At 47.7% G+C, this 21,560-nt stretch overlaps 1 protein-coding gene across 1 annotated transcript in view; it reads left to right on the top strand.

The window, feature by feature from the left end:
- The window catches only part of LOC121003062 (ABC-type organic anion transporter ABCA8-like), a 242,076-nt gene that overhangs the window by 99,843 nt on the left and 120,673 nt on the right, over positions 1–21,560 (top strand). The window contains exons 8-19 of the mRNA XM_040434618.1: positions 4,242–4,427; positions 4,645–4,792; positions 7,109–7,277; positions 7,381–7,439; positions 7,642–7,752; positions 8,566–8,741; positions 10,217–10,336; positions 11,009–11,147; positions 12,250–12,340; positions 12,819–12,958; positions 13,119–13,238; positions 20,820–21,015. Of these exons, the coding sequence (XP_040290552.1) occupies positions 4,242–4,427; positions 4,645–4,792; positions 7,109–7,277; positions 7,381–7,439; positions 7,642–7,752; positions 8,566–8,741; positions 10,217–10,336; positions 11,009–11,147; positions 12,250–12,340; positions 12,819–12,958; positions 13,119–13,238; positions 20,820–21,015 (1,655 nt within the window). The remainder of the gene's footprint in view (positions 1–4,241; positions 4,428–4,644; positions 4,793–7,108; positions 7,278–7,380; positions 7,440–7,641; positions 7,753–8,565; positions 8,742–10,216; positions 10,337–11,008; positions 11,148–12,249; positions 12,341–12,818; positions 12,959–13,118; positions 13,239–20,819; positions 21,016–21,560) is intronic.

Here is a 21,560-nt window from a genome sequence, read left to right as displayed (position 1 = left end):
CTTCGACTGCCTTCACACTGACAGACCAAACTCTGATACAACAAACTGAATTGATTTTAGGACCCGGGAGATGGAAAAAGCAGCTTGGTCGGTCCTCAACTCCCAAGTTGGGGCACTGCGCGTGCACGGAGCAATGTGCTGTGACACCCTATATGAGTGGTGTCTTAACTAGTACTATTCCTATCAGTTTAATCCCTGTGTCGAATTGATTAACCATTGTCGAATTAACGAACCATTACGACATCCTGAAATAATTTAGTTCTGTGTGTATATGTACATGCACTTATCACTGAACAACAGAACGTTTGTGTATGTGTATATATTAAAAAGTTGAACTTTATTAATACACCTTCAAAAATTGGAACGAGAGTGAATTCCTATGCAAACTAATGTTCACAATAGGGGTTAACCCTTGTGTAGCTATATGCAAAAATTGGCACTAATTCTGGTCAGAAAGTACTCCCACCCCTATCACTTAATACGGGGTACATACAGGAGATATCTGTACCAGAAATAAGCTTGCAAGGTGATAAACCCCTATCAATTGTGGAGCATCCACCAATTTAGTGATGTGATGCTTCCACAAATAAAGAAAGAAAAACCGAGCACAGAGGGGACACCACCGAGCACAGAGGGGACACCACCGAGCACAGAGGGGACACCACCGAGCACAGAGGGGACACCACCGAGCACAGAGGGGACACCACCGAGCACAGAGGGGACACCACCGAGCACAGAGGGGACACCACCGAGCACAGAGGGGACACCACCGAGCACAGAGGGGACACCACCGAGCACAGAGGGGACACCACCGAGCACAGAGGGGACACCACCGAGCACAGAGGGGACACCACCGAGCACAGAGGGGACACCACCGAGCACAGTGGGGACACCACCGAGCACAGTGGGGACACCACCGAGCACAGTGGGGACACCACCGAGCACAGAGGGGACACCACCGAGCACAGAGGAGGGGACACCACCGAGTACAGAGGGGGCACCACCGAGCACAGAGGAGGGGACACCACCGAGCACAGAGGAGGGGACACCACCGAGCACAGAGGGGACACCACCGAGCACAGAGGGGACACCACCGAGCACAGAGGGGACAAATTCTCCTATTAACTCCCCTAGTAATGTCACCCTCCCACAGATAATTGGGTGCCCGGTGGTGTCCCCTCTGTGCTCGGTGGTGTCCCCTCTGTGTTCTCTTCTCATCAGTTTAATCCCTGTTACGTCCCCAATCTGGGGTCCATTTATTGAATTGATTTTTCGAACGGGGAGATGGTTAAAAAAACGCTGGCTCCCTCCCCTTTGTTTGAATCCACGGCCACTGCGTCTGCGCCGTGCAATTTACTGTCACACCCGATATGAGTGGTATTTTCTGTAGTTCTCTTCTCATCAGTTTAATCCCTGTTACGTCCCATATCAGGGACTGCCTTTTGCGAAAAAAAAAATTTGGCCGGGTACCTTCGACTGCCTTCACACTGACAGACCAAACTCTGATACAACAAACTGAATTGATTTTAGGACCCGGGAGATGGAAAAAGCAGCTTGGTCGGTCCTCAACTCCCAAGTTGGGGCACTGCGCGTGCACGGAGCAATGTGCTGTGACACCCTATATGAGTGGTGTCTTAACTAGTACTATTCCTATCAGTTTAATCCCTGTGTCGAATTGATTAACCATTGTCGAATTAACGAACCATTACGACATCCTGAAATAATTTAGTTCTGAGCTCTGTACTTGCTTTCTATTGGAGTTGATGGGGATTTTTCTTAAATTGTCTGCATTATTTCTAATAAACTATTAACTTTATTATGATTTTTTTTATTTTATGTATTAAAAACCCATACAACTTAAAAAAAAAAAGAAAGAAATTTAATGTTTTTTCTATGAAAAATTATCCAGCCGATCGCTTTTGGTCTGATCATAATGAAGCAACGGCCTTATCATCTGGGGTGTGGCAACATTGCCAACACACTCATAGAGGTGATGATCGCTTCATTGTGATATGCAAGCCCCTTCACCACGACAAGGTAACGATCACGAAGGGGAATTGACACTTGTATGTGCCTTTTTTTTTTGTTTTGTTTTTGCAGCCACAGTGCAGCACCAGAGGTACACATGCCTGAAAAACAATGTTATTGTTGCAGCCGCTGTTGTAGCAGCGGCAGGAAAAATTTATGTTTTCAAGGCAGAAAGGTGACTAAAACATTGCGGCTTGAACCCTAGTTGGTGGCGGAGAATTCACGAAAGTCATCCGGTATGCAGACATTAAATACAGCAGCGTGGGGACCATTTTGAGGCCAAGGCATGTCATCAGGCCCTTTGTTAGTCAAACGTATCCCCCACTGTCAGTCCCTTCGGGATCCATGCCTCATTCATCTTAATGAAGGTGAGGTAATCAACACTTTTTTGACCTAGGCAACTTCTCTTCTCAGTGACAATACCTCCTGCTGCACTGAAGGTCCTTTCTGACAGGACACTTGAAGCGGGGCAGGCCAGAAGTTCTATCGCAAACTGGGATAGCTCAGGCCACAGGTCAAGCCTGCACACCGAGTAGTCAAGGGGTTCATCGCTCCTCAGAGTGTCGATATCTGCAGTTAAGGCGAGGTAGTCTGCTACCAGTCGGTCGAGTCGTTCTTTAAGGGTGGACCCCGAAGGGCTGTGGCGATGTGTAGGACTGAAAAAGCTCTGCATGTCCTCCATCAACAACACATCTGTAAAGCGTCCTGTCCTTGCCGCCGTGGTCGTGGTAGGAGGAGGATTACTTTCACCTCTTCCCCAGTTAGATTCCCGTTGTGCTGTGGCATCCCTCTTATAAGTTGTGTAAAGCATATTTTCGTGTTTGGTTTTGAACTGCTGCATCCTTTCCGACTTTTGGTAATTCAGTAACATTTCCGCCACTTTCTGCTTATACCGGGGGTCTAGTAGCGTGGCCACCCAGTACAGGTCGTTCTCCTTCATCCTTTTTATACGAGGGTCCCTCAACAGACATGACAGCATGAAAGACCCCATTTGCACAAGGTTGGATGCCGAGCTACTCATTTCCCGTTCCTTGTCCTCACAGATGTCATTGACGGTCTGTTCTTCAACCCAGCCACATACAACACCACGGGTAGCAGATAGGTGACAACGAGCACCCTGGGATGCCTGCTGTGGTTGGTCTTCCTCCTCCTCAAAGCCACATTCCTCCTCTGACTCCTCTTCCTCACACTCCTCTTCCAGCGTTGCCGCAGGTCCGGCAAGCGATGCTGATACGGCTGTTTCTGGTGGTGATGGTGACCACAACTCTTCCTCTTCACGCTCATCTACAGCCTGATCCAGCACTCTTCGCAGGGCATGCTCCAGGAAGCAAACAAATGGTATGATGTCGCTGATGGTGCCTTCGGTGCGACTGACTAGGTTTATCACCTCCTCAAAAGGACGCATGAGCCTACAGGCATTGCGCATGAGCGTCCAGTAACGTGGCAATAAAATACCCAGCTCCGCAGAGGCTGTCCTAGCACCCCGGTCATACAAATACTCGTTGACGGCTTTTTCTTGTTGGAGCAGGCGGTCAAACATTAGGAGTGTTGATATCCTACGTGTCGGGCTGTCGCAAATCAAGCGCCTCCCTGGCATGTTGTTTCGCCGCTGGATATCTGAAAAGTGCGCCATGGCCGTGTAGGAACGCCTGAAATGGCCACACACCTTCCTGGCCTGCTTGAGGACGTCCTGTAAGCCTGGGTACTTAGACACAAAGCGTTGTACGATCAGATTCAACACATGTGACAACTTGCCCAAATTCAATGCCGCCAACAAATTGCTTCCATTGTCACACACCACTTTGCCGATCTCCAGTTGGTGCGGGGTCAGCCACTGATCCACCTGTGCGTTCAGGGCGGACTGCGGGGTGGCCTGCCTCTGCCTGTCATTTTTTTTTTAGATAAGTAGTACTATGCGTGCAAGGCACTGTGCCACCCTATATAAGTGGTGGGCAGTGGGCACAATACAGTCTGTGTATTGCAATTGCGATTATATTTATTACAGAGAAATAATAAATTGACTTTAGTTTTATCGGTATGAGTGGTGGCCTGGCCAGTGGCCACAGTACAGTCTGTGGGCCAGACACTCACTGGCTTGCAACTGCGATTATTCAAACTTAAATGCGTCCCAAGGGGCCCGATACCTCTCTCCATCTGCTGTACGTGTGTATATATATTTCTGAGCCCCTTATTCCCTCCTCATCTTCTTGCAGATTTGCTTCACGTTCATGCTGTGCGCTCTGCTCCGGAAGCCTCGGCTCGTCGCCATCTCTGGGTTCTTTATCACACTGTTCCTTTCCAGCCTGAGCACGCTGCCGCTGGTGAACGTCCTGCCCGTCTTCCTAGAGGTCGTCCTGTGTGTTTTTGCACCATTTGCCTTCTCTGTTGGGATCACACAGGTAAGTGCCAGCACGCTGTCACCTTCATTATATACCTGATTGAAAGCAAGCTGCCGTACCAGGCACAACCACAGCTGTATATATTGTGCTGAAGGTGGCCCTTGCTGTGGTCCTGCTGCTGTGGTACAAATATCCACCAATAAGAACACAGAAATGTGAATATTGCCTCATTCATGGCTGTAAAACCCCGGCAGACATGGCTTCTGTCTGGTTCCAGAGCATACACATGGAGACTGACTTTGAGGGCGTCTTCTTCTCGGACATCACCGGAGAATCCTCCCACCTGCTGACCAGCTACATCACCCTGCTGCTGGACTGCGTCCTGTACATCCTCCTCACCTTGTATTTTGACAAGATTCTGGCAGGTAACAATGATACTAATGGCGCCGTATCTACGGTACAGTAACAAGAAACCGGGAGCATTCAGAATGCAGCTCTGGATGTGAGTGGAGAATAAGACATAATGAAACTCAGAATTGGTAGGAAAAAAAAAGTAAAACTAAAAATTTTGAAAGTTAGGCCCCCGATTCTTGCTTTCATACATTCTCTAGGCCAGGGGTAGGCAACCTCCGGCACTACCGCTATTGTGAAACTACAACTCCCAGCATGCATACTTGCTCTTCTCTTCTCAGAACTCCCATAGAAATGAATGGAGCATGCTGGGAATTGTAGTTCCACAACAGCTGGAGTGCTGAGCGGGAGTTCTTGAAAATGGTGAGAAATTGAAGTGCTATGAAGTCTGTCAGACAAGTGCAGAGCTTTCCGTTAGGCCTCATGCACATGACCGTTGTGTGCATCCGTGGCCGTCGTGCCGTTTTCCGTTTTTTTTCGCGGGAGAGGGGAGGACGCACACTGGCCACCAATGATATTAATACAATAGAGGGGGGGCCGCACACTGGCCACCAATGATATTACAATAGAGGGAGGGGGAGGGGGCCGGGGGAGGCCGCACACTGGCCACCAATGATATTACAATAGGGGGGGCGGGGGGTCGCACACTGGCCACCAATGATATTCAAACTGGGGAGGGAGGGGGGTCTGCTGATCTCTTATAGGGGGCTATGATATGCACAATTAACCCCTCAGGTGCAGCACCTGAGGGGTTAATTGTGCGGATCACAGCCCCCTGTAAGAGATCGGGTGCTGCCAGGCAGCAGGTGGCAGTCATGTACACAGTTCGTAGTATATTCTAACTAGAAGCGTCCCCATCACTATGGGAACACCTCTGTGTTAGAATATACTGTCGGATTTGAGTTTTCACGAAGTGAAAACTCATCTCTGAAAAAGCTTTTATGCAGACGGATCTTCGGATCCGTCTGTATGAAAGTAACCTACGGCCACGGATCACTGACGCGGATGCCAATCTTGTGTGCATCCGTGTTCTTTCACGGACCCATTGACTTGAATGGGTCCGTGAACCGTTGTCCGTCAAAAAAATAGGACAGGTCTTATTTTTTTGACGGACAGGAAACACGGATCACGGATGCGGCTGCAAAACGTAGGAGGAGGAGCTCCCGGCCGGACACAGAAAACGCAGCAGCCATCAGGTAAGTATGATGCTTCTAATATTGTAATATTGCTAAGTAACCATGGCAACCAAGCCTGCAGTAGCGTCCTGGTTGCCATGGTTACCGATCGGAGCCCCAGAGCGATTAAACTGGGACTCCGATCGGATTCTCCGCTGCCACCAATGATCAAGCAGGGGGGGGGGGGGGGGGAGAGGGGAGGCCGCACACTGGCAACCAATGAAATTACAATAGAGGGGGGGGGGGGCGCACACTGGCCACCAATGAAATTACAATAGAGGGGGGCCGACGGAGGACGCACACTGGCCACCAATGATATTACAATAGAGGGGGGGGTGCCGCACACTGGCCACCAATGATATTCCAATAGAGGGGGGGCCGGGGGGAGGCCGCACACTGGCCACCAATGATATTCAAACTGGGGAGGGAGGGGGGTCTGCCCCCTGCCTCCTGGCAGCCCCTGATCTCTTACAGGGGGCTATGATACGCACAATTAACCCCTCAGGTGCGGCACCTGAAGGGTTAATTGTGCTGATCACAGCCCCCTGTAAAAGATTGGGTGCTGCCAGGCAGCAGGGGGCAGTCATGTACACAGTTCATAGTATATTCTAACTAGAAGCGTCCCCATCACTATGGGAACTCCTCTGTGTTAGAATATACTGTCGGATCTGAGTTTCACGATGTAACTCAAACCCGATGGTATATTCTAACATAGAGGCGTTCCCATGGTGATGGGGACGCTTCAAGTTAAAATATACCATTGGATTGGAGAAAACTCCGATCCTATGGTATATTAACTCCTGACTTTACATTGAAAGTCAATGGGGGACGGATCCGTTTGAAATTGCACCATATTGTGTCAACGTCAAACGGATCCGTCCCAATTGACTTGCATTGTAATTCAGGACGGATCCGTTTGGCTCCGCACGGCCAGGCGGACACCAAAACGACTTTTTTTTCATGTCCGTGGATCCTCCAAAAATCAAGGAAGACCCACGGACGAAAAAACGGTCACGGATCACGGAAAAACGGAACCCGTTTTTGCGGACCGCAAAAAAAAACGGTCGTGTGCATGAGGGCTTATCCGGTGATTTACAGGGGCCTTTAGTAAAATGTTACTGCCCCCGGTCTGAGGCTATTGTGTGTGTGTAACAGATAGGCACGGCATGAGGCACGAGGCGCTCTTCTTCCTGCAATCCTCTTACTGGTCAAGAGGGAAAAAGACCCCAGTTCCATTGGACCCGGAAGTCAGAGGAACGACGGCGGGCATCGGAGATTACATAGAGAAGGTCCCAGTTGAGTTACAAGGAAGAGAGGCCATCAGGTATTTCCCGGTAAAATGTGGGCCATTACTGTCCCTATCGATGCACCGTACACAGGGCTCTGTAATCAGAACACTGCTGATGTCTGCTTGTCACCTCCTGCAGGATTAATAAAGTTAAGAAAATCTACAGTGGCAAAGACAAAAAGACTGAAGCTTTAAGAGGTACGAGGCGCAGGAAACCTCCAATCCAGATAAGTATTGTGCTATCATTGTCCGCACCAAATAGTCCTACATGAAATCATATATAGAGTATTATAGCGCCACAAACTTCCATTAAACCGGCACCCGACGCTCCAGAACGCCCGCCTTTACACATAGGGGGTTAACAGGAATTTACCGGATACTTGTCTGGATTCATCCCCAGGTCTGGATTTGGATATTTACGAGGGACAAATCACAGCACTCCTGGGTCACAGCGGCGCCGGGAAGACAACATTACTGAATATCCTGAGTGGGATGAGCACCTCGACCAGCGGTGAGAGCAGTGAGAAGCTTCCTGGAAAGGATTCTCTACATCTACAGCCGTCAACTGTAGTCACCACCTACCTGCCCGATAGGTTTCCGAAAATGAAAGGAGTTCTGGGAGATGTCTGCAGAGCAGGAACCTGTATAAAAAAAACTGTACTCGCCCTTTAAATGTCCCACTGCTTAGGTCCTGCAGCAGTCACATCTTGCTCATCATTCATGTGACTGCTGCAGCCAATCACTGACTGGCCTCAGCGGTCATGTGTATAATGATGCATGGCCTGTGATCGCTGTAGGACCCATGGGCACTTGAGCAGTGGGACGTTTTTTGAGAGAGTACGGTTTTTTATTTGTTTTATACAGGTTCCTACTCTATGGCCTTTTTAAAAAAAAAATCTCTGGAAACCCCTTTAAGTTTTCATTTCTGAAATGTGGGAATAAAGTGGAGTATCAGGTAGTGACCCACGAGAACTTGGGGAGAACATGTAGCGGTTGTCCTAACCACCGAGCCATCATGCTGCCCACTCATCCGCCTCATTCCGTTACCTGTGTGTTATACTGTGGGTTTCGCTCTTAAAGGGTGTGTCCACGCGGTGCGGAGCAGAAAATACTTTACAAAAAACTCGTGGCCTAATTGCTGTGGGTTTGCATTGCAAAGAGTGAAATCTGCGGCATAAATTGACCCGCTGTGGGCTACAGGTCAGTTTCTAGCTGCAGATTTCTAAAGCTGCTATTCCAGAAAATCTGCTGCGTGTCCTCCGTGTGTGGACGTTCCAGTATAGTGACCTCCCTGCTTGAATACATCTCCTCTGCCATTCCTCAGGCTCGGCCTCCATCTGCAACCATCCGCTCTCAGACATTCAGCACCTGGAGGAGATACAGAAGAGAATCGGCTTCTGCCCGCAGTTTGACATCAAGTTCGACCAGCTGACCGTCAGGGAAAATCTGAAGCTGTTCTGCAGGATAAAGGGGATCGCTGCCCGAGACGTGGCCTCCGAGGTAGATGTGACACGTGTAATGTACAGCCTGTGTCTGGGGGTCAGATTGTAGTGTACTTTCTTAGTCACCAAGGATCTTCACTGCCAGGACCTTAAAGCATAGCTCCTGTTATAAAATGATTTTCCATTAATGAACAGTACAGGTGAATATAAGAAACTTTGTAATATATCTTGATAAAGAAAAAGGCTTCTATCTGCATTTATCGGGCTGCTTTGCTTTTCCCTGCTTTTACCATTGACATCTATGGAGAGAGGAGGGGCTGAAGGATGAGAGACACACAGACTGCAGTTTCTTAGCTCTGCTACACTTAGCACTTTTGACTATATCTTGTAAGATTAGGCTCCAGCACTGTTCAGAGTAATAAATCACTTCCAGCAGCAGCCTTCCTTCTCTCTCCATAGACCTTTGTGTGTGAGAAGAGGCTGAGTACAGGGACAGAAGAGCAAAGCAGCCAGAGAAGACCAGGAGGAAGCATAATTCTTTAATAATATATATTACAAAGTTTCTTGTATTCACATGTACTATTCATTTCTGAAAACTTTTTCTTATAACAAAAGATAAACTGGATCTGCGGGTGAAGGGCTTGTTACAATGTATCAGTGTAGGTAAAAGCTATCAGCGTGGATTCCAGGAGAGCAGCTGAGAATATAGTGAAGAACTGGAGCACAAAATTTAGCTGAAAGTTGCAACAGTTGTTACATTGTAGTCCTGCTGGTGGGTTCGTTACAATGTGTTAGTGTGGATACAATATATCAGGTTTTGTGTGTATTGAGGATTGTCAACGCTAATATATTGAAACATACTGAACAGCTTTCAGCCTCTAGATGGAAATTTCATTCACTGACGGCAAGCAGTCATTAGTCACCCAAGGCAGAGCTGTGATAGCGGTAAGGCCCCTTTCACGGGTGCAATGCGTGACGTGAACGCATAGCACCCGCACTGAATCCTGACCCATCCATTTCAATGGGTCTCTGTACATGAGCATTTTTTTTCATGCATCAGTTCTGCGTTGCATGAAAATTGCAGCATGTTTTATGTTCTGCGTTTTTCACGCAGCCCCGGTCCCATAGAAGTGAATAGGGCTTCAGTGAAAAACGCATTGCATCCGGAAGCAAGTGCAGATTCAATGCGTTTTTCACTGATGTTTGCTAGGAGATGTTGTTTGTAAACCTTCAGTTTTTTATCATGCGCGCGAAAAACGCATCAAAACGCATTGCACCCGCGAGGAAACAACTGAACGCAATCGCAGACAAAGCTGACTGAACTTGCTTGCGAAAATGGTGCGAGTTTCACTGAACGCATCCGGACCTAATCCGTGATGTCGTCGTTGTGGCTGTTCCTGAGGCGGTTTTCTGCAGTGATATATGTAATTGCAGTAAAAACCACAGCAGATTTGTCACAATGAAAAAAATCACGATAAAATACGGCAAAAAAGAAGAAAAAAAAACTGCTTCTTGTCTTTCCTGTCTTTATAGGTGGAGAAGATTGTCTCAGACCTGGCCATGAGCCACTTCCAGAATGTGCTAGCCAATAAACTCAGCGGCGGGCAGAGACGGAAGCTGACCCTCGCCATCGCCCTATTGGGAGATCCAGAGGTAAGGCAGCGCAGACTACAATCCTCATCATCCAGTGTACATCTAAGGCAATCTCTGACACATTATCTATAGCTGGCAAGGAATATGGCGGCTGGAGGAGGACATAGTGGCCCCTAGAAGGGTGCCCTCTGCAGTACTAGACTGGTTCCCTCTACAGCATGAGACTGGTGCCCTCTACAGCACTAGACTGGCTCCCTCTACAGCACTAGACTGGCGCCCTCTACAGCACGAGACTGGTTCCCTCTACAGCACTAGACTGGCGCCCTCTACAGCACTAGACTGGCGCCCTCTACAGCACTAGACTGGCGCCCTCTACAGCACTAGACTGGCGCCCTTTACAGCACTAGACTGGCGCCCTTTACAGCACTAGACTGGCGCCCTCTACAGCACTAGACTGGCGCCCTCTACAGCACTAGACTGGCGCCCTCTACAGCACTAGACTGGCACCCTCTACAGCACTAGACTGGTGCCCTCTACAGCACTAGACTGGAGCCCTCTACAGCACTAGAGTGGCGCCCTCTACAGCACTAGACTGGCGCCCTCTACAGCACTAGACAGGCGCCCTCTACAGCACTAGACCGGCGCCCTCTACAGCACTAGACCGGCGCCCTCTACAGCACTAGACTAGTGGCTGCTCCCTCACTGGCACCCGGCTTCTTTATATCTCGCCAGGTTCTTCTACTAGATGAACCCACGGCTGGCCTCGACCCGATCTCCAGGCACCGTGTGTGGGCCATACTGAAGGGGCGAAAATCTGACGGAGTCACTCTCTTCAGTACTCAGTTCATGGACGAGGCGGACATCCTCGCTGGTAAGAGATTGTGGGCAGATAATGTACTCTCAATGCCCCAAATTCACAGAATTTCACAGATTCCTCAGTAATCTCACAGTGACCCTCCTGATGGTAATCTCACAGTGGACCTCCTGATTGTAATCCCACAGCGGCTCTCCTGACTGTAATCCCACAGCGGCTCTCCTGACTGTAATCCTACAGCGGCTCTCCTGACTGTAATCTCACAGCGGCTCTCCTGACTGTAATCCCACAGCGGCTCTCCTGATTGTAATCTCACAGTGGCTTTCCTGACTGTAATCTCACAGCGGCTCTCCTGACTGTAGTCTCACAGCGGCTCTCCTGACTGTAATCTCACAGCGGCTCTCCTGACTGTAATCTCACAGCGGCTCTCCTGATGGTAATCTCACAGCGGCTCTCCTGACTGTAATCCCACAGCGGCTCTCCTGACTGTAATATCACAGCGGCTCTCCTGACTGTAATCTCACAGCGGCTCTCCTGACTGTAATCCCACAGTGGCTCTCCTGACTGTAATCCCACAGCGGCTCTCCTGACTGTAATCCCACAGCGGCTCTCCTGACTGTAATCTCACAGCGGCCCTCCTGACTGTAATCTCACAGCGGCTCTCCTGACTGTAATCTCACAGCGGCTCTTCTGACTAATCTCACAGCGGCTCTCCTGACTGTAATCTCACAGCGGCTCTCCTGACTGTAATCTCACAGCGGCTCTCCTGACTGTAATCTCACAGCGGCTCTCCTGACTGTAATCCCACAGCGGCTCTCCTGACTGTAATCTCACAGCGGCTCTCCTGACTGTAATGCCACAGCGGCTCTCCTGACTGTAATCTCACAGCGGCTCTTCTGACTGTAATCTCACAGCGGCTCTCCTGACTGTAATGCCACAGCGGCTCTCCTGACTGTAATCTCACAGCGGCTCTCCTGACTGTAATGCCACAGCGGCTCTCCTGACTGTAATCCCACAGGGGCTCTCCTGACTGTAATCTCACAGCGGCTCTCCTGACTGTAATCTCACAGCGGCTCTCCTGACTGTAATCTCACAGCGGCTCTCCTGACTGTAATCTCACAGCGACTCTCCTGACGGTAATTTCTGCTTCTGTCTCCAGATCGCAAGGCGGTCCTGAGCAACGGGCGGCTGAAATGCGTTGGATCCTCTTTGTTTCTGAAAAGAAATTGGGGCATCGGCTACCACCTGAGGTTCGTAGGAGACGTCTGTCAGGCAGTGAGGGGTCAGTAAGATCAGACACTAACTGATTGACAGCTCAAAGTTATTTAATTGCTGCCACCATTTTGGGTACATGTGACTTTTTACTTCTCTTTTTAAGAGATGAGATAAACAAAAAAAACGGCAATTCTTTCAGAATTTCTTTGCAGCATTTACTGTGAAGGATAAAACACGTGGTATATAGCTCTGGTTGGTGCTCTGTGCCCACTGACGAGCCGACTGTGGACTAAGAGCCAGAAACGTACTGAGAGCTCGGCACGGAGGAGGAGATGCCGAGAGGGGATGGCGCCATGTGCATGGAGAGCCATTGTAGTAGATGGGAATGAGGGGCTAAAGTATTCCTCAGGGAAACTGGACTTTATTTCACCTCTTATCATTCTGAGCTGACAGAAGGGTGAGCTGATGGTTTTCGTTATGTTTCACCCCTGCACTCGGTATGGTCTCTCTCAGGATGCAGGTGTCTCCATCTTGTAATCCAGACGCCATCACTTCTGTTATCAAACAACACGTCTCCAGCGCCAAACTCGCCACCCAGAACGTGGAGGACCTGACATTCACCCTGCCCTTCGACAAGATGGACTCATTCCCAGGTACAGTCCGTCAGTGGTGTGCCCATGACCTTGGTCTGCTGCACTCTACTATTCACACGGAAGGGATCTGCTCATCCAGTTCTAGCTGATTCATAGAATAGAACCTGATTTATAAACAATGGAAATGTGAAAAATGCTAATGTCTAACTGATTTGTGCAGCTCTGTTTTCTCACTTGGACCAACATGTGGGACTGGACGTGATGAGTTACGGGGTGTCGATCACAACGCTGGACGACGTCTTCCTGAAGCTGGAGGGAGAGGAGGAGGTTGAGAAAGGAGGTAAATGGCCATTAAATATGTTTTCCAGGTTTTTAGAGACCCCATATTCACACTCACTTGGTATCTGCACTCCGTACTTGCACTCACCCTCTATCCTCATCTGGTATCCGCACCCAGTATCTGCACTCACCCAGTATCCGCACTGTCTGGTATATAAAGCAAATGCTTTATATATAAATAAATAAAAATTACGGATCAAAAGAAAAATTGTTCAAACGATATTGACGCGTGAGATGGACATAAACATCTCAAAAAGAGTTCAATCAAGAACCTGATTATTTTGTGCAATCAGTAAAACCGGGTACAAGCGTCTATGCAAAAAAATATAAATGGTTTATTATACAATAGTTTAAAATACAATCAAAAATTTATCAATGCAAATTTCAATAATATACAATGATATGCAGTACCCAGAGTTCACCGCTATATGGTGCCAACAAAACACTACTCAACCAACACAAGAATATTATCCAATACGGCTTTAAACTTGTGAGAGATATAGAATCAATAGATTATGCGGAAAACTCAATCAAGAAGATGACAGATGCGAGCCCTTGCTCTGCCCAAAATAATGACCAATCTCAGATATGGGGTAGTATTGCACCAAAACTTATAAATTATTGGCTGGATATCAAACTAGGGAATATAAAGATTCCCAACAGAGAGTTTCTCCAATATTATCCCCTTTATTCAGTTATATGCATCGTAACTGAAACAAGAGAGAATACTGATGTGGCAACTAACGTTACACGTCCGCAAATGAGCGGGTATCTGACTAAGTATCAAGCCAATTAATTTAGATCAATACTACATAAAACAAAAATATACATTACCCAAGGGTTAAGTAATGTGCAGAGTCTTGAGGCAGTCATCTCTCAAGAGTTTTTCCGATAATCCCAATGCTTCTCCAGAGATCTCCCTTTCTTAGATTTTTTTTCTTTCTGTCCCCTTTTTTTTTTTTTTTTTTGGTGTCTGGTTTCTTAACCCAAAACTTATCAGATGAACACACCCTCCTAGTTTGGAACTTTCCAATCATTGTTGGATGGGTGTGTGCATTGATAAGGAATGTGACGTCATAATACTACCCAGAATGCACTTTTGCTACTGGTGTAGTATTAACTGCTCATATCTAGGTGGCACTGTTGTATAAGCATCATACCATTAAGGGTTAACTCATACATTAACTCACTGAAAAAAAGTGGGTGGAAATGCTCCAAACCCAGACACTGCGATCCGCAGACAACGGCAATCCCCAGCAAAAAATGCGTACAATGGAGGATGCCGGGGCGGACCGCATGCACCACAAGGACATCTTACACAAAATGATACATCGTGCAGATGAAAAAAAAATATATACACACAAATCACTGCAGAAAATGCACCAAAATGATACGCAACTGACAATACTAGCTAATTCCTCAAGCCGATGTTAAAAGCTGAGAACTTTGCCAATATCTTGTGAGGTAGAATAAAGCTGTGAGCCGCACCCACTCACACATGCCTGATATTTTTTTATACTACACACTTTTGATATCTAGAGGCCTTGTCTTAGGCTACTTTCACATTAGCGTTTTTCTTTTCCGGCACAGGGGGTCTATACCGGAAAATAACTGATCAGGCATATCCCCATGCATTCTGAGTGGAGAATAATCAGTTCAGGATGCATCAGGATGTCTTCAGTTTAGTCATTTCGACTGATCAGGCAAAAGAGAAAATCGTAGCATGCTACGGTTTTATCTCCGGCGAAAAAAACTGAAGACTTGCCTGAATGCCGGATCCGGCATTTTTTTCCATAGGAATGTATTAGTGCCGGATCTGGCATTCAAAATACCGGAATGCTGGATCCGTTCTTCCGGTCTGCAGTCTGCACCCACTGCTCTGGTACCTCTCTCCCGACAAACATAACTGCGTTCTTTTCAGGCTTACGTTCCTTTCCTCGGTGGTCTGTTACATTCCATAGGCGTACTTTTCTGTTCACCTCTGGGAGAAATTTTTTTTTTTTTTGGTCTTCTTTAATCCTGTTTCATATTTACTCAGACTGGTCTCCTGTTACTTCTGGTTCGTATTCACTCAGATTGGTCTCCTGCCCTAGTTCACCAAACAGCTCCTCAGCGGAGGTCAGTGGGCCAATAGGAGTAAGTTTCCTGCTATGTTTTCACAAGCTGTTCATTTGTTTGTCACGATAAGAGACTTCTCTTAGCGAACTTGCAATGCCTCAGGCTCTTGTTTTTCTCCCATCTCTGTTTCAATTTCATGTTTACGTTTTATGGTTCGAGGTGGTTAGTGTTTTATGTATGCACGTGCTTCGGATTACTAATGTCTATATTTTCAACGCCTGTTGGCAGTTATGTTCTTTAGGCCACTTTCTAGCCAATCCAATCATTCAAGTCACTGCATATCCCATCAGGTCCGGCTTACGTTTTAATTACTTATTGTCACCGTAACGTCATCCCTCTGGCTTCGGGGGCCCTATGACTGATCCGGCCTCATGGCTCCGGGGCCCCATAACCGTTTTTCATGTTTTGTTTGTTAGGGGTACGACATGGTTGTAGGCTGGTTAGTGTTCCAGGTTTGCTGTTGGAGGGGGTCATGGTTATGCGAGTCCCCAAGGCATTCTGGTGCTGCATAAGTGGTTTAAAACATAAGAGGCTCGCCCGAGTGGCTCTTTGCTTATAGGACCTCACGATTGGCACTGACACTTGTAGTTCGCACGGCCATCTGATACTTTTTTCTGCCATAAGAGTCTCGCACACATGGCTCCTGCCATAAGAGACTCGCATTCATGGCTCCTCCCATAAAGACTCGCACTAGTGGCTCTTTGCTTATAGGACCTCACGATTGGCACTGACACTTGTAGTTCGCACGGCCATCCGATACTTTTTTCCGCCATAAGAGACTCGCACGCATGGCTCCCGCCATAAGAGACTCGCACGCATGGCTCCCGCCATAAGAGACTCGCACGCATGGCTCCCGCCATAAGAGACTCGCACGCATGGCTCCCGCCATAAGAGACTCGCACGCATGGCTCCCGCCATAAGAGACTCGCACGCATTACTCCCGCCATAAGGGACTCGCTGGAGTGGCTCTTGGCTTAGAGGATTTCACAATTGTCATCGACATTGGTAGGTCATACGGCCATCTGATACTATTTTCCATGGCACACCTTTCAGAAGTTTTCTTTTGTTCATTTATATTTTACAGATTAGTACTTGCGGTTCATTTCAGCCTCATTTCATTAAGAAGCTTTACCCCATGTCTTTGTCTTTCTAGGTTATCGAGTCCTGGTTGATTACTAAACCCGTCGGGTTAAGCCCCAATCTTTTCCCCAGCCATCCTTAATTCTAAGGTTCGCATCCCGGTGGGTGCCCGGCCCCATGGCTTCAGGGGTCCTACCAATGGTTGTCTGTTCACTTATGCAGCTATGCTTTTGGTTTTGAATGACTCACATCTTTACCTGCTTGCCAGCTTATGTTATTTAGGTTTCATTTTAGTTAATGTCCGTTATTATCTAAATTTTCTGTCACGTTTCCCTTCGTCTTTTCAGGTCCTGCAGTTGAATTCATGTTGGGGGTCACCTTCCACATCGGTCAGGTCTCGTTCCTAACGATATTTCGCCTTGCATGTTATTCAGGCCACGTAGTTTATCTTAGTTATCGCCTGCCACATTGGTCAGGCTCATGGTTTAATTTCACCTGCCCCTTATTCAGGTCACTTATTGTAGAAATAATTTCTTGATTTAAAAACAAAAAAAAAAACTCGGCCCCATGACTTCCCGGGCCCGATGACGGCTTCGACCCCATGGCTTCGGGGGCCCGATGCCGGCTTCGGCCCATGGCTTTAAGGGGCCGGTGACGGCTTCGGCCCCATGGCTTCGGGGGCCCGATGACGGCTTCGGCCCCATGGCTTCGGGGGCCCGATGACGGTTTCGGCCCCATGGCTTCGGAGGCCCGATGACGGCTTCGGCCCCATGGCTTCGGGGGCCCGATGACGGTTTCGGCCCCATGGCTTCGGGGGCCCGATGTTTTCAGACCTGCTAGGCTGATTGCCTGGTTGGTTGTCCATCTGGGCTGATTTGGCCCGTATGTATCACATACATACCTGCTTCCCTAATTTCCTAATAATCCATGTTGATCGCTCACTTTATGTTTTGACCGCAAACTGGTCCGGTTCGCCCTACAGCAGTGATGGCGAACCTATGGCACGGGTGCCAGAGGCGGCACTCAGAGCCCTCTCTCTGGGCACCCGCGCCTTGGAAAAAGTCTATGGCGTGCCAATATGCTTTAGACTTTTCCTGTTATTCATCAGCGCAGGACGCACTATGAACAGCACAGCCAGCGCACTGAATGTAGGCTATTAAGCTATTATAGCTAAATGATAAAGTACATGGAAGATATACTATATTGGTATTCAGGTTAAATTGCCGTGTTGGCACTTTGCGATAAATAAGTGGGTATTTGGTTGCAGTTTGGGCACTTGGTCTCTAAAAGGTTCACCATCACTGCCCTACAGCATCATTGTCATGTCTTACGCAGATATTTCGTCTTGCTTTAATTGTTCATGCTTTCGTTCAGGTCCTGCCAGAGGAGGAACAAGTAGGGCAATTCCCTCTAGCATTTCAGTCTCTGATCGTAGTCGATCATATCTTGTCAACCAGGTCCCCGCGCGAAGTCTTTGCCTTTTTACCACGACCAGGAATTTATTTTCGCCGGTAGCTTCATTGCATTCCCTCACTCATGGGAGGGCATAGACAGAATCTTGTATATTATGGCTTCGTAGCTTCTTGCGCACTAACCTCAGACTCCCTACAACCACGTTGAATCGGATTTTGGACAAAGTCCAGCATTTCCTCACGGTAGAAGATTCAGATAGTAGGTCGGTCTTCACGTCTCAAGCGTTAAAACTATTCTCAGGGGCGCACAGTAGAACAACGCGTGGATAGCTGTTGTCTGGGGAACTATTCAAGGATTCTCTTCCTATCTAGATAGTTCTTTTTGGCCCTTATTCCTGCATAGTCTAGGCAGTTAGGTTTTGGTCCCACGATCTCCTGAGGCTAAGGCATTGCCAGTACTCCCTAGAACCAAAACTTTACAAGGTTCAGTTGGTTTTCATGATCCATTTCACAACGTATTCCCGGTCCTCCATTCCGCTTTGGGGCAGTATCTGCAATATTGAGCATCATCTCTCTGGCTTTGTCATCCACAAGATGGGTTGTAGGTCTCCTTCTGGCCTTGCCTCATACACCCCGAATTTTTCGCTCTAGATCCCTGACGCCTTGCAGTTGGCTTGGGGATTAGTTTGCACATGCCATTCGAATTCCCTTTCTACCCTACTTGGCTTGGTTTCTGCCCACTTATAGGCCTACCCACGATCATGGCTTAGGGCACACAACAAGCCATTTAGTCAGGTTAGCTAAGACACGCCTAGCTGGGTTAGGTTGTTCCCGTTGTTTCTCTCCCTAGGGTTCTTCGGATACCTCTTGGCCGTAGCCATGACCACAAGTTGGTAAGGCTGATTAGTCAGCCTGCATTTGTGGGAGGGGCGGAGGCTCTTCATATACGAGCCACAGCCTCACTCACAGGTGTGTGTTCTCAGGTGCCCCACCCCCCCTCCCTTTTCTTCTCATTTCCACAGGGTATGCCCACTTATAGGCCTACCCACGATCATGGCTTAGGGCACACAACAAGCCATTTAGTCAGGTTAGCTAAGAAACGTCTAGCTGGGTTAGGTTGTTCCCGTTGTTTCTCTCCCTAGGGTTCTTCGGATACCTCTTGGCCGTAGCCATGACCACAAATGAATGTATACTTTGAGGAACATCTAGACAATTCTCACACTGTGGAATTCATGTTCAGATAAGAAATACAATGAGGCCTCTAAATCTGCAGGTGCGGTGTATCTTCTAACCGTCTAAATGTATAATATATTGTTACTATAACACTAGCTTTTTGAATGGCGCAGTAATCTTCTCATGGACTTACTTTGGCCTACATGAAAATCCATACAAAACCCATAGATCATAGGCCCTCTCTGAGGTCAGTGTCGGTTTCGAGCTGCGATTCCGGTTAGTAAGACACCTGATAGCCTTGTGTTCAGACTGTTAATTCTGTTCTATGTTCATTGTCACCTATATTTTTCTGTTTCTTTTACTTTACTTTATTTTCTTTGGAATCTCACTCCTTCAATGACCCCCTAGCTGGGGTGATATGCTCTTCTGCGGTGTAATTGACGCCTGTATTGTTACTTGAACGATAGCTGATAATAATTTGGCTATTGTATAACTTTTGTTTAGACGCTATTACGCCCTGTATGTGATATTGTAACTTTACTTTTTGGAGATAATCAATAAAAACTTCGTGATTAAAAAAGAAAATCCATACAAAACAGTGAATATAAATCAACATTGCTCTTAAAGGCAATGAATACCCATTATAATTAGAATAAGTAGATATAACTGTTTACACTTATGAAAAAGCACAACAGCACTCACCCAGTATCCTCATCTGGTATCCGCACCCAGTATTCACACTCGCCCAGTATTCGCACTCGCCCAGTATTCGCAGTCGCCCAGTATTCGCACACGCCCAGTATTCGCACTCGCCCAGTATTCGCACTCGCCCAGTATTCGCACTCGCCCAGTATTTGCACTCACCTAATATTCACACCTACCCAGTATTTATACTTACCTGGTATTCACACACACCCACAGAATTCACACTCACTCGGCATTCACACTTTGTATTCACAGTCACCCAATATTCTCACTCACCTGATTTTCACACTAACTTGGTATCTGCACTCAGTATTTGCACTCACCCAGTATCTGCACTCACCCACAATCCTCATCTGGTATCTGCACTCACCCAGTATCCTCATTTGGTATCCGCACTCACCCAGTATCCGCACTCACCCACTATCCTCATCTGGTATCTGCACTCATCCAGTATCCGCACTCACCCACAATCCTCATCTGGTATTTGCACTCACCCACTATCCTCATTTGGTATCCGCACTCACCCAGTATCCGCACTCACCCACTATCCTCATCTGGTATTTGCACTCACCCACTATCCTCATTTGGTATCCGCACTCACCCAGTATCCGCACTCACCCACAATCCTCATCTGGTATTTGCACTCACCCACTATCCTCATTTGGTATCCGCACTCACCCAGTATCTGCACTCACCCACAATCCTCATCTGGTATCTGCACTCACCCAGTATCCTCATCTGGAGTCCACACTCACGCACTATCCTCATCTGGTATCCACACCCAGTATTCGCACTCACCCAGTATTCATACTCGCCCAGTATTCGCACTCACCTAATATTCACACCTACCCAGTATTCACACTTAGCTGGTATTCGCACACACCCAGAATTCACACTCACTCGGCATTCACAGTCGCCCAATATTCTCACTCACCTGATTTTCTCACTCACTTGGTATTCACAATCCCCCGCTATTCACAGACACCCGGTATTGGCACACATTCAGTATTCGCACTCACCCGCTATGCGCAGCGTCTTCTGATCTGTTTGTTGCTATGATTTTTTTTTAAAATATATATTTTTTTTATGATCAGATTACGATGTTTTTACCCGATCTGACCAAAATGAAGATGAGGAGAGAGACCTGGAGGTGGAGGACTCCGTCCTGCTGATGTCAGATTCCGGCAGCGCCACCCTTCACGGACTGGCCCTGTGGAGGCAGCAGGTGGTGACGGTGGCGCGGATCCGCTTCCTGAAGTTAAAGCACGACATGAAGAACTTCCGATCCATGTGAGTCCTTAAAGGGGTTCTCCGCTGGGACAGTTCTTACTTGTTAGAAGGATTTTAATGGGATCAAAAAACCTCCTGCAGTGATCAGCTGCAATCTGTGGGGATCGAGTAGAGTTCTGCTTCCCTGCAGCGCCACCACTGGCGAAATGAAGTATTACACTCTGCCCATTCACATCAATGGGTTCTCTGTAATGCAGGACAGAACGAGTCATCCAGAGGGTTCTGCTCAATTCCTCTTCGTTTTTAAGACCTTTGCTTGCTGTCCTTGAATAGACAGCAAAAAAAACAACTCATCCTGGCCTAGTCCTGCTCACACAGCTGCATTTTGTTACAGTGTACCAGTGCTGCTAAGTGCTATCAAGGCTGGTAAGAGTCTGGAGAGCGACTGGTGCTGCTCCTGTGCCTATACTGATACACTGTAACAAACCAGCAGCAACAAATCTGTTTAGTGAATGGTTAAGAAGATTTATTAAAAGGGTTGTTTAGAAAAACATGTGTTTTTTTCTTTCATAAACAGCGCCACCCCTGCCTATGGACTGTGTCTG

Source organism: Bufo bufo, chromosome 6, assembly GCF_905171765.1.
Source record: "Bufo bufo chromosome 6, aBufBuf1.1, whole genome shotgun sequence".
Lineage (NCBI taxonomy): Eukaryota > Metazoa > Chordata > Amphibia > Anura > Bufonidae > Bufo > Bufo bufo.
This window is presented reverse-complemented; position numbering and strand designations above follow the sequence as displayed.